This window comes from Prunus dulcis, chromosome 1, assembly GCF_902201215.1.
Source record: "Prunus dulcis chromosome 1, ALMONDv2, whole genome shotgun sequence".
NCBI lineage: Eukaryota > Viridiplantae > Streptophyta > Magnoliopsida > Rosales > Rosaceae > Prunus > Prunus dulcis.
This window is the reverse complement of record NC_047650.1, coordinates 24,000,670-24,014,296: the sequence shown is the minus strand read 5'-3', so window position 1 is coordinate 24,014,296 and position 13,627 is coordinate 24,000,670. Positions and strand designations below refer to the sequence as shown.

General features: G+C 39.2%; 2 protein-coding genes across 5 annotated transcripts; both read left to right on the top strand.

The window, feature by feature from the left end:
- The first annotated feature begins 1,225 nt into the window (after window positions 1-1,225).
- On the top strand, window positions 1,226-8,806 carry LOC117624222 (AMP deaminase-like). 4 transcript variants are annotated; one of them, XM_034355393.1, is made up of 20 exons: window positions 1,226-1,861; window positions 2,039-2,235; window positions 2,325-2,343; window positions 2,842-2,934; window positions 3,276-3,451; window positions 3,594-3,645; window positions 3,757-3,884; window positions 3,963-4,142; window positions 4,330-4,397; window positions 4,485-4,627; window positions 4,888-4,949; window positions 5,313-5,426; window positions 6,261-6,401; window positions 6,845-6,997; window positions 7,095-7,148; window positions 7,225-7,335; window positions 7,503-7,676; window positions 7,753-7,833; window positions 8,036-8,134; window positions 8,232-8,806. In XM_034355393.1, the coding sequence occupies exons 1-20, from the start codon at window positions 1,360-1,362 to the stop codon at window positions 8,298-8,300; spliced, it is 2,616 nt and encodes an 871-aa protein (XP_034211284.1). In that variant the 5' UTR covers window positions 1,226-1,359; the 3' UTR covers window positions 8,301-8,806. The 4 variants fall into 4 exon arrangements, with proteins under 4 accessions (XP_034211284.1, XP_034211275.1, XP_034211269.1 ...); XM_034355384.1 differs by having other exon boundaries at window positions 2,788-2,934; XM_034355378.1 differs by having other exon boundaries at window positions 2,752-2,934.
- Window positions 8,807-9,389: 583 nt separating this feature from the next.
- On the top strand, window positions 9,390-13,419 carry LOC117624249. The gene is made up of 4 exons (XM_034355405.1): window positions 9,390-10,246; window positions 10,340-10,515; window positions 12,553-12,627; window positions 12,747-13,419. Exons 1-4 carry the CDS (start codon window positions 9,562-9,564, stop codon window positions 13,134-13,136), a joined length of 1,326 nt encoding a protein of 441 aa, XP_034211296.1. The 5' UTR covers window positions 9,390-9,561; the 3' UTR covers window positions 13,137-13,419.
- Window positions 13,420-13,627: the final 208 nt, after the last annotated feature.

The window sequence follows — 13,627 nt, the reverse complement described above, 5'->3', positions numbered from 1 at the left end:
CACCACCATCATTTTTGTAATTTCTTTATGTGTGGAATAAGTTGCAGAGACTCTTTGAGTTCTCTGTGTAATTTTCACCTCTCCTTTTGTGAGAGCTTTTCATCTCTCATTTGTGAGAGCTTTTCATCTCTCCTTGGTGAGAGTTTTATTTGTATTGTTATGGCTTGGTTTTTTCAAGCTTTATCTCTTTTTTATTATTCTAAGTTCGCAATCTTAGTTGGGATGCCTATGCTAGAGTTTCTTCGATCTTGCCTGATCGTTGGTGGAGACATACCTGATTTTCTTAATTTTGATATTAGACTGCTCCGTTATTGTAATGGCCCTTTTGTGGCTAGTTTGTATTGGCCCTTTGTGGCTAGTGACTTTTTTGGCTGAATTATGAATGCAATCATAGAATTTCTAAATAATAAAAAAAAAAAGTCTTCATGATTTGTTTTGATGTCTCTCTCACCACGTTGCTTTCTCACCGCACTAATCCTCGTCATTTTACGAACTTTGTGATTGATTAATATATTTATTACCCTTTAATGAAATCTTAGCAGCCCTTTCATCCATGAAGTGTAAAGAGGCGAGAAATGAAAAGTAGACCGATGCATGAATTCTTCCAAAGCCAGTTGCTTTGCTTAGCACATAAAGCATTTGTATTCACATGTTAAGAGACTTCGTATGAATATCTTAGGTTCGATTTTTCCGTCATATTCGTTTTATATGAAATATAAAAAAATAAAAACAAAGTAAATTAAATTTGTTACCGGGAGTCACTTGTGTTGACCCACGTCGGCTGGAATAATATCAGTGACACGGTATATAAAAAAAAGGTTAGAGGAGGAGGGGAGGGGCAAATGAAAATAATATTAGACATCATTTTGTCGAGTTAACGATAAATATGTGGTTTGAAATTTTGTACGAGGTCCAGGATGAGTAAAGCAATAATTCATACCAATTATGACTACAAAACAAACCCTTTTACTAAAAAAAGAAAAAAAGGCCCATGCACCTATGGGCCTATGTAGAGACAAAAGTATCAATGGGCTTATTTTTAGTAACGCCCATGGGCTCCATCCGATCAAAATAAAAGAAGGCCCAAGTCACTGTTTCTGTGCAGTCCACGTGGGTCTCATACGTGGCAGTTTATGTACGACACATTTGACTTGGCAGTCTTGTTCTTGTATGAGTTGGGTGGCTCCCACTCTTAAACCCTCGGTTGCAACACCTCTCCATCCGAGTCAGAGCACACTATAAAACCCGCTCTACCAATCGGCCGCCATTTCAAACGGGAACGGACTTTGATACTCCTCCATTCTCAACCTCGAACTCGAAGCTTTAATCAATCAAAACGCGCGTTTAGAGTCCGCTCCGATGGACTCGTCCTCTTCTTCTTCTTCAGCTCCGTCGACTTCGTCCCTGCACTTGGCCATGGCGGCCTTCGTCGGAGCCTCTCTCATGGCCGTCTCCGCCTTCTACATCCACAAGCGCAGCGTCGACCAGGTGCTCCAGCGCCTCATTGAGATCCGCCGCAAGCCATCTCGCATTTCCGATAATCGCTCTGCAACCGAAGACGGACGAGAAGAGAGTTACATCGAAGACGGAGAAGAGCGAGGGTTTGAGTCTGACGGTGAGATCACTGACGTGGCTATTGATCGGAACATGCGACCGAGGTCGGTCGACGACAAGGCGCTTCAGTCTTATAGGATATCGTCTTCGTTGCCCAATGTGGCTTCGAGGAGCACCGATTGGATGGAAGAGGAAGCTAAGTTTGATTCGCCCCCGAATTTTCGAGCTCCTGGGTTTTCTTCTTCGCTAGACAAGCTCAATTTCATTCCCTCGGGGCTTCCGCTTCTTCGAACCGATCAAAGAACCGGTTTGTGTTCTCAGTCTCCACTTGAATTTCTATGTGTCGCCATTTAATATTTGAGAAAATTGTTTATTGGTCGAGTACTTGATCAAAGGAATTTAAAGAGAGTTTTATATCCCAGTTAGTAGCAATTTTTTTTTATTTTTATAATGTTAAAATTTTATTTCACCTTGCTTGCTGTAGGAGAGGGTCAGTCTGGTAACCACTCTGGTTCCAATACAAGGATGACGCCTATTGGAAGGTTAATGACTCCAAGGTCTCAGGCTGGAAATGCCTTTGAAAGTATTGCAGACTCCGACGAGGAAGGAACTGAGTTTGCAAATGAAGATGACGATACTTTCAACTATGGAAATGTAGATTCTTTAGATAATACCGTAACCGTACGTGTCTCTGTAATCCCAGCTTATCATTCATATGCATTATGCTTATCAGAAAATGATTGTCCTCTTTTTTCCTTTTTTTTTTCCAGTCAGTTTACCAAAATGAAGGTACAAATGCGAAGGCTTCAAAGCAATGGTCCAAAACAATAGATTCTGACAATTATCTGGTCATGCCATGTTCATAAAGAATCCATGCTTAGAAGAGAATTTTGTGATGTCATGTTGACAATGAAGAAAAACGTACTGTAAATAATCATCACGATAATGAATGTCAAAATTGTACTTATGATAAAGCATGTAGAAAGAGTCTGGAACCTTCTTTTGAAATCAGAAACCTGTGTGTGGCCAAAATGTCAACAGATTCGACTATAGCACATAAGAATATATTTACTTCCTACATGTTTACTTGCCTTCGTATAGGATCTGTTGATGAAATGAAAGCATCTAGAACCGAACCATTTTACAAGTAGATGGATTTGCAGGATGTAAATTCAAACCTTCAAAATTCTTCTGCAGTTCTTCTTAAAAGTGATGTTAAGAATTTCATACAAGATCGAATGTATCAAGTGACTTCAACTGAAGCAAAATCTGGTGTTGATCTGCAAGGCGATGGAAAGGTAGATACAGCCTCAGGAAACTCCGTGAAGACTGATCACAATTTTACCAGCATAGTTTTACCATTGAGTGCATCAATGCATGGTAATCCCATTTTCCCAGCCATTAATACTTTCACAGCTCTGTATCTGGTTTACTTCTAAGTTCCTTTGACCTTCAAATTTATTGGTTGGCCTGCACATTATATGCTATTGAATATTTTTTGCCTCTTGACTTGTAGTTGTATATAACATTTTGTTTGAACTTTGAATGTTGTAGTACGGTAGGTATTGACATGGTAATTTGTACAAAGGATTCTTTTGTGGCAATTGAATTAAAACAAAAAATTTAGTTATAACTTATAATCAAATAAGAAATATTCTATTATTTAATGTAGCTTATAACTTGATGCATCCTTGGCTATTTGTCAAAACAATTCTGTGCAGAGTCAATAAGCAAAGAAGAGGAAGAAGTGCACAAGATGATTCGAGAATGCTTGGATCTACGTAAGAGGTATCTTTACAGGGAAGAAGTTGCTCCATGGACGGTAGCCAGAACAGACTCCATTGCATCAGAGAAGAAAAGTGACCCATTTCATTTTGAACCTGTTGAAGCATCAACTGTGAGTCATTCTCTTCTCATTCATAATCTGTCTCTCACTCTTTGCAGCAGTTAAAATCTGTCCGAATTTTGACTGTTCAAGTGAGTCCTTTTGTTCATAGCATTTGTTTAATTTTTTTCTTTCTTTTAAATCTTTCATGCAGCACTGCTTTAGGATGGAAGACGGTGTGATACATGTTTATGCAAATGAAAATGGTAAGCACTGAATTAATTCATAGTTTAGTAAAAGCGATACATCGTGAGTTGTAGTTAATTGAGTTAGGAAATCTTGCTTCATGAGCACTTACCTTTTGTTTTTCTCTGCAGACACTGTAGATATTTTCCCTGTTGCAAGTTCAACAGCATTTTTCACTGATATGCATTATCTTCTAAAAGTTTTGTCTATTGGAAATGTACGCTCTGCATGCCATCATAGGTTACGATTTCTTGAGGAGGTTGGTTCAGTTAACTTTTTCCCTGTCTTGGACGTCTATTTTTGGTTTATGTTTATGACTTTTCTGAACATCGTGCAGAAATTCCGTGTTCATCTGTTGCTAAATGCGGATAGGGAATTTTTAGCCCAGAAGAGTGCACCACACCGTGATTTTTACAATGTTAGGAAAGTTGATACGCATGTGCACCATTCTGCTTGCATGAACCAGAAGCATCTCCTCTCCTTTATCAAGTCAAAGCTCAAAAAAGAACCTGATGAGGTAGAAACTATATTCTATTTTAGTTGTTTGTTTCAGGGAACTTGCTATGAACTTTAGTTTCGACATTGCTCCATGGCTCAAAAGGGGCGCAATGCCCCTGTGGTTTCTGTTTCAGAATATCTCCTTTTCGTTTCATCAACAGTTAGTTTACTTCCTAACTAACTATGCCACAACTTAAATTGGGCAGGTTGTCATATTCAGAGATGGAAAATATCTTACACTCAAGGAAGTCTTTGAGAGTTTGGACTTGACAGGGTACAATTTGCTCTGATCTTTTGATTGGTATCTATCAATTGTAGTATCTGTCTCTCTCATACTGGTATGGTATGTGTTTTATTTCAGGCATGATCTGAATGTTGACTTGTTAGATGTGCATGCGGATAAGAGTACTTTCCATCGATTTGACAAATTCAACTTAAAGTATAATCCATGTGGACAGAGCAGACTCAGAGAAATATTCTTGAAGCAGGACAATCTTATCCAAGGTATGACCAAAATGAATGTTAAGCCATTCAGTTTGGAAAATTCATCTTTGCATTTGTATGGTGTCACACTCGTGCAATCTTTTCTGTTCAGACTTTCATCTGAGAATCAACTGTATCCTTATGTAACCTGACCTGTACTGCACCTCTTCCTGCATGATGTTGGATTGTAGAAAATAAATAGCACTGGACCTACATGGCATCTTATTCGATTCTTTTTGAACTTCTCTCAAAAAGTTGGTCGATTATTTGTACTATTGCAGGGAGGTTTTTAGCAGAAGTAACAAAAGAAGTTCTGTCAGATCTTGAAGCCAGCAGATATCAGGTTTTTTAAATCTTTGTTTTGTATTCTGTCTATGCTATGGTCTTGGAAAATTTAAAATGTATTGTTCGACTGTTACTCTCTCTCTCTCTCTCTCTCTCTCTCTCTCTCTCTCTCTCTCTCTCTGTGCTCATGTGTAAAAATGCATTTCTCTTAGTATTCTGTGTTTTCGACTTACCAAAGAATATAGCAGTTTCAAATATCTCAGGTTTTCTTGTAATGGTTTGTATTGATGAATGCTAATAAAATTCTTCAGGAATTATTTTAGGCTTATATCAGTTATTTATAAAAGAAAGATTATTGGTAGGCCTCTTAGATCATTGTATCTTTTTTTTTTTTTTTTTTTTCCCCCCCCCCCCCTTTCAGATGGCAGAGTACAGGATTTCTGTTTATGGAAGGAAACAAAGTGAGTGGGATCAACTGGCTAGTTGGTTTGTTAACAATTCAATCTATAGTGAGAACGCTGTCTGGTTAATACAGGTATCTAAATATTTGTTACACTTTTTTTTTTCTCTGCTTTCTGTTCAGTTGTGTGAGTAGTCAACTGTCTGTCTGCATTGTTGGGATCCTGTACTCATGATGATGCCTTTCATATTTCACTTGGCTCATATCATTAGATGTGGTGCACTCCCAAGTGTGATTGCAATTTGACTTATCTATATGTTCTCTTTTTGGCATTTGCTCATCAATACTTAATTTTAACATATGTCATTAGGGTTGAATTGGTGTAAACATGTAAAATGATTTGGTTTGTGGGAGAATTGGACCTATTTAAGAAACTGATAAATTGTCTTCATCCTGCTGATATGGATCTAAACCATTAAGTTTTTGCTTCCACTCTGCTAGCAAAATGATCATCTGCAAAATTTTATGGACAATTTGATATTGTATTGGACCATGAATGAACAGTATGCACACATAATTGAAAAAGGTTTGTACTGCATCAATATGATCTGGAGAATGGAGCACAGTAGCTACATATAATGTGTTTATTCATTGTAGCATTTTATGTCACTTTGAGCGTTAGATTGAACATGTATTAGACATATATTGCATAAGGAGGCTCTAGATAGATAGTTATGGTAAGATCGTATTCTTGACTACCGAGAGACAAATACCAACAAGAGTTTATATGGCTCCGTTGGCTGTATTTTATGTTGTTGACGATGAATCTGTAGTTTGTTCTTATTAGTAGCTATACTTTATTAGTTCTCCATGGTATTTCTAAATGTGTAGTTTGCCCGGTAACTTTTTCCTTTAAAGTTAGCTTCATACATCAGCTCATGAGATTTTAGCGTTGTTTTCAATTTGCAGCTACCACGGCTATACAATATCTACAAGAAGATGGGAATTGTTACCTCTTTCCAGAATATTTTAGATAATGTGTTCATACCGCTCTTTGAAGCCACTGTCAATCCAAATTCTCATCCTCAACTACACTTGTTCCTGATGCAGGTTGGTCAGTCTTCCAGATATGTAGTTTTGCCTTAGAGATGTTATTTAAAGATGTGCTGGATATTTTGATGTGTGTGATTTTGTGGTGGAGTGAGTTTCACACTCCAAATCCCAGGAAAGGACCTAAATGGTGGGTTTAGTTGGGTAGAAGACTTTTAAATTACTAAGAAAATATAAGTATTTCCTTTGCTTAACCATGTCTTTACTGAAAGTGAGGAATTTTATTCAAAATTCAGTAGAGTTGTTAATATTTTGGACAGTCCACAGTTTTACAACCTAGTAAACACTTCTAATAGTCATATACATTTAAAGATGAACCTTTCTTCCCTTCAATATAATCCACCATCAATTTTGACTCATTGAGGTATCTTAATACTAATAGCTTTTTTCAGTCATTATATTATATGTTTTTAGTTTTAACATGGTTATTTGTTTGAAAACAGGTGGTGGGTTTTGACGTTGTAGATGATGAAAGTAAACCAGAAAGGCGTCCAACTAAACACATGCCAACACCAGCTGAATGGACTAATGAATTCAATCCTGCATACTCTTATTATGCTTATTACTGCTATGCAAACTTGTACACTCTTAATAAGGTTTTCAACACCTGATCCTTGTAATTATAAAAAGATGGCAAATTATATCTAGGGATATTGAAATTGATTCTACTCTCTTGTTTCCTGTTGTTCCCAGCTGCGTGAATCAAAAGGGCTGCCTACAATAAAATTCCGACCTCACTGTGGAGAGGTTGTTTTCTGCTACCTAAACTCACATATTACTGTTTAATGGTCATTGTGATCTTAAGGAGTTTTATACTCTGCAGGCGGGTGATATTGACCATTTGGCTGCCGGATTCCTTCTATGCCATAATATCTCTCATGGGATCAATCTTCGCAAAACTCCTGTTTTGCAGTACCTGTATTACCTGGCCCAGGTTGGCCCCTTGTGACTTTTGTTTTGCAGGCATTTATCCACTTCAATCTGTGTGATCTTATTGTTTAGTGTTAACTATACAATTTTAATCTTGTTAGCTTGTTATTGACCTTGTCCTGCTTTTGATTTTCTGATATCAATACAATTAGTAACTTCCCTTAAATGCAGGTTGGGTTGCTTATGTCACCTTTGAGCAATAATTCACTTTTCTTGGATTACCATCGCAACCCCTTTCCTATGTTCTTCCAACGTGGTCTAAACGTCTCACTCTCAAGCGATGATCCTTTACAAATCCATTTGACAAAAGAACCGCTTGTGGAAGAATATAGTGTTGCAGCACAGGTTTGTCTACTCATGATTTTTTTTATTTATTTACAGTGTTCATGGTTGTGTATCTTATCAAATCAGTATAATTCAGGTATGGAAGCTCAGTGCTTGTGACCTCTGCGAAGTAGCGAGAAATTCTGTCTATCAATCTGGATTTTCACATGTAGCGAAGGTACCTGCAGAAAATTCTGTATTCATATGAAATTTATATGCTCTCTCTCTCTCTCTCTCTCTCTCTCTCTCTCTCTCTCTCTCTCTCGCATGCAATTACTGGGTCTAGTCCATTTTCAGATTTGATGTTGACTATTTGTACCATCCGATTATACCCCCAAGGTCTTTTACGATAATTAGTTATCTTTTTCTCCAAACTGCAGTCGCACTGGCTTGGTAGTAAGTATTTCTTGAGAGGCCCTGAAGGAAATGACATGCAGAAGACAAATGTGCCTCATTTGAGGATTGCCTTTCGACACGAGGCAAGTGTCTATGGTTCCTGTTGAACTTTTTAAAGTCCCTCCCTCCCAATCCCCCTTACTCCTTGTTTTCTTGCTGAATGATTGGCTTTTCTTGCAGACTTGGAAGGAAGAGATACAGTACATTTATGCAGGAAAAGCCAAGTTTCCAGTAGAAACAGATCCATGAGGCAAACATTCTAAATGTTGCTTCTTCCTGACAGTCGGATGCCAATGAACTGGAGGTGTTAAAACAAGGCTGATGGCAGTATTTCCTCTAGAGCTTGTTCTGCCAAATTTGAATAGAATTAGGTGCTACTAATTTATTAAATATAAAAGTCTATGAGACACAACAGCTTCAACCAAGGCAGTTCATCACAGCATTGGGGGAAGACACATGGCTAGTTTTGATCCAATTTTGTTGGAGTTCATAGGCTTTGGTTTTCTACAGGTCTCTGATTCACTAGAAAGTTGGAAGCCATCCTTGGTCTTTTTTATTTTTTTATTTTATTTTTTTATTTTATTTTTTATGGTTATAAGCATACTTGGTATGAAAAATGAGAGGTTTAGACCTTTACACTATTAGCATTCTTCCTTTAGCTTCTCACTATGAAAATAGCCTCCGATTAAAGTTGATGTGTTACCACAATGTTTATGTTGCGTGACTATGAATTTAGATAACCACCGGCTTTTTTACTTGTGACCGATGAATGACCCATACAACATGTGTCTTCACGACCCAGTATATTACCATGGGATTTTTGAAAATTGAAGAGAAATAGGAGACATGGAGATGAGAGAGAGGTGAGGAAAACTGAACTGAATGGTGATGAGAAAATGTTTTGTATTTTAGTCATGAAGGTTGCATTGCACCTCTCCTCACCTGTTGAATTTGAGGCCTGTCTGTTTTTCTTCATGTATGTGCTAAAGCAATCAAAGACTTAAAGAGTCACGAGTTCACCGTTTAAGCAGTTTTACATTCGTGGTCTGATCATGGGACAAAATCCTAATGTCGTAACTTCAAGTTTCTTTTTTTCTTTTCTGGGTCTGATCTCCAAGACTCCAAGTTCCAACCAACAAAATAGAAAATAAAACATTTTCCATGTTCAAATTGTTGGATGATTTGTTTGAAATGGGCCACTAAATGCACAACCCATTATTACTATCCACAGAAGACTGTACTTGTGACTTGTGTTGTGCCCCCACACACTCACCTTAAGATCTCCTATTAATATTTGCAACGAGAATTTCCAAACCCCAAAAAGCCCCAACCCCCCTCACTCGTCTTCAGCTCCCTCCCTTTCCTCTCTCTCTGTCCCTCCCCAAAATCCCTCCCGCCGCTTCGTCTTCTCCAAAACCCTCACCACCACAACAACCACCACCGCCACCTGGTGGTGCTTCTCGCCGATCACCACAAAACAGAAAACCCTAGAACCACCCCAATAGTCGAAATGGCGGCCACCGCGGCCTCGGACCTCTCCGACGGACCAGTCCTCAGCCTCATCAACAAGCGCATCCGAGCGCTACGCAAGAAACAAAACCGCATAATCCAGATGGAGGAGGCGCTTTCCCAAGGCAAGGTCCTCAACAAGGAGCAAGAGGAGGTCCTCCGCTCCAAGCCCGCTGTCGTCGTCCTCATCGAAGAGCTCGAGAAGCTTCGCCAACCTCTCTCCGTCGCCGTCGCCGAAGAGCATGACCTCGCGGTGCACCGCCACCAGGTCTCCGCCTCCACCCAACCACTCTCGGATGATAAACCCCAAGAGGACGGCAAGTCCAATGTCACCCAGCCCACTGAATCTGACGACCGTCAAGGTGCCTCCGTCGAGGAGCTTCTGAATCTACTCTACTTTGGTTCCTTGTTCGATGTCAAGTCGCAGAGTGACTTCACCCGGATTATTCTGACCAGGACCCACGAGAGAGAATGTTGCTTGACCTACGATACCATCACCGACGACGATACTGAGATGCTCGGCGCGAGGGACTTGGATTTGATTTCGACGCTCGGTGGGTTATTGATCTCGCGGCCCGTCGATTCCAGCTTGTCGCATAAGAATGCGTTGCAGCGCTGCATCGAGCACGCCAAGCTTTGGCTCGCTAGGTCGGACCAACCCATTGAGCCTAATGCCAGTGTAACTTGTAAAGTTTCGATCTTTTTATGAAATATGTTTAGTTGGTTTTTGCAAATTATGTGGTTGATTCTCTGACATCGAAGGTTTAATTTTTATGTAGATGCCAGCTTGAGAGAGAGACTTAGTAAGATTATGGCTTCGGTCTACTTTACTACTACACCGGAAATGAAAGCTCCAGTGGAAGTTGCTGCGGCAGCTGCTGCTGGGAACTATGCTCCTTTTCAGGTGCAGGTGCCTGTCCAGGTGGAAGGTGAAGTTGCACACTTCCAGCAGAAGGTATAACTTGATTTAGTTTTAAGTTTTGGCTACTCGTGATATGGGGTCTGCTTTGTATTGTTCCAATAACTATATAGGTGCTTAGTTCATTATGATCTTTTATGTGTTTCGATTGTGATGCATGATTTGAAGTCATGATTTTGTTTTTAATTCTTAGTTCAGCATATCATCGAAAGAATTATGTTTAGAAAAATTAAACAATGATATAAGCAAAGAAAATCTCCGAGAAATGGTATATTTGGGTTGGTTGCTTAACAAGCTATGCCTCAGAACACATAAACTTAGAAATGTTATGTGGGCAATTTAGCATGAGTAGTGGACCATCTTTTCTTTTTAAGAACATTTGTCTTCTTATATTCATGCTTATATTTTTCTGTTGGTTGATGGAAATGTTGAAGTGCAAGATGTGGTGATCTGACTCTGTTTCTGTGGGGCATAGTAGTGTCTATCATAAGTTTAAAGAGGGTTTAGTTGACTGGAAGCTGGAAATTGGTAGAACAATCTCAGGAACTAACTACTGTGAGTAATGAGGTGTTGGCGGCTTATGTTCCCTTCTAGATGCGAGCATTTTGGAAACTATGAAATAGTGAAAGATGTTTTCTTTGTTGAACTGGCCAACATAAATTAGAATAGTGCAGATTGATATTTAGTGCTACATGAAACTATGATTATTTGAACCACGAGCAGAATTAGGTCTCAACTGAGTTCGTATTTTATTTTGTAGGCTCAGAAGTTGTCAATTTGTGAGCATTCATTTTTGGGTCTGTGTGCCCTTGCCCCCAAACGTGATCTGTGAAAAATTTATGTGCTTCTTGTATATGTGACAACAATAGTCATAATTATTCTGAATGCTATGCCCAATGATCATTAAAACCTTTCTAACATGCATTGATGTATTTTGTTGTGAAATTGAAATTTCATTATCTCCCTTACAGCTGAACCACACATATTAAAAGTTTTTTGTATCTATCTTTTTCCACTACTCTTTAAGATATTTGATATGATGTGTATATGCTTAGAACCTTCTAGCCCTTTCGGGTAGGTAGTTGTTGGTTCCCATCTCACTTTGTATAACATGTTATGTACAACTTTGCCGCCATCTAAAATGTTTAGTTTTTTGTAACCCCATTCGACTAAATCTGAGCCATGTTATTTAAAGTAGTCTGTTGGGTGTTTTGGGGGTGCTCCGCAAAGATTATGTTTTGGGGGGTTTGCTGCCACCTACTCCCCACTCCGCTCCCTTTAGGGATTTTTGCTCATGAATCTATGGTGGTTATATTTCGGTCTAGTTTAGTAAGTCTGGTTGCTGCCAGAGGATACATTTTAGTGATGCGCCTGTTGTATTTCAGCCTAATCTATTTGCTTTGGCATTGGCCCTTATCTCCACTGCATTTCTCCTGAACCCATTGTGCCTGTTTTGATTTAAATGCAATTTGAGACTTGTGGAGGACGTATGTGAACTTGTCCACTACCTAAATTATATGATTAACAAGTTTGGAGGCAGACTTGACTACCATTCTGCAATAAGTAAACTTCTGTATCGGCCATACTTGTCAGAGGTTTGAAGAGGGGCGCGGGGGAGGGGGGCCTGTGTCTGGTAGTGGTGGTGTAAATTCAAATAGGGGTAACTTTTCACAGATAGGCAGGGGTACAATACATCTTTTTTAGTTTACCTGGGAGTTCTTTTTATTTGCATGTGAGAGATGATTTGAACGAGTGCATTGAGATCTATCCAAAACTTCGAATCAAGATTGTCTAATGCATTTCTCTTTCTTATATATTTATAAGATATAAAGATGTCTTTACTTTTTTGGTTTAATCTGGTATGGATAACAACTTGAGCATGCAATGTTTACTTGTTTCCTTTTGACGATACATATGGGATAGCTATCTTTATTTCAACTCCATTGTTATGCTGTTTCTGGTCACACCCATTTATAATATATTTGATTACTTGATTTTGTTATTGTTGTTGTTCACTGAGCAATAGCAATTGGTCAAGTTATAAGTGTTGAATTTTCTGTATATGCTCTGTAGGATGAAGACACAGCAAATTTTCAAGGAAATGAGACTGGTGATAACCAATCCAGTCGCACAGAGGAACTTCAGAAGGTGGTGCTCTGTGCTTAGCATTCTACAGTCATTCTTTCTTTTTTAGCATTTTACTATCAATTCTTCCGGGAAATTGGTTTTATTTATTTATTGAAATGGGGGACGTTCTTGCTTTGCAGGATGAATTAGAAACAGAAAATCCTTCTGAGGTTGTCTCGGTTCAACAAGAACAAGCCAAGCTAGAAACAGAAGTAGAGTACAATCAAAGAGATGCAGAATCCGAGCAACAGCAATTTTCACGCAGGCCATATCAAAACCAAAGAGGTGGTCGTGGTGGAGGTGGGCGTAGAGTAAACACCAATGGCCGTGGAGGTCGAGGCAGTGGAAGAGGAGGTGGACCCTACCAGAATGGCCGCAACCAGTTCTATGACCAGCCTGGAAATTATTATCCGAGGAACTACTATAACAATAGGGGAAGGGGCGGTAGGGGTGGTGGGCCCTCTTACAACCACCACGGTTCCGCAGCTCAAGATGGCCATAACTCGGCCAACGTTGGAGTTGCATCATGACAATACTGTTAGTTTCCATAGGATGCTTCTTTACTAGTTTTTATAATGGGGGTTGTGGTTGGGGGTGGGGGTGAAAACGTTTTCTGCTTTGCATGAAATATTGTTTGGCTGTGGGTTCTGCCGTTGACGAATTCACCATCCAGGACATCTTTTGGTCTTTTGTAGTTTCAGCTCATGCATTTTGTGGTCAAAAACTTTGAAAGAGGTAACATGTTGCAGTATTTTTGGGACATGATTTGACTTAATTTAACGCAGGTGCCGGCCTGCCTGATGATTAAATTTCTCCCTATGAGTAGTTCAATTATATCATTTCTCAAAGACCCTGATAAGTAAATCTCGTGCTGTGGCATATGTTCATGGTTGCTGGCGTCCGTGAATGCTACGGTCCCTAATTATGCTGACGGTTTTTTGAATAATTGAATTTTGACATTTTCATTGAGAGGGGTAAGAACATAATAGACTTATATGCACTACACGATACTAAGATAAGA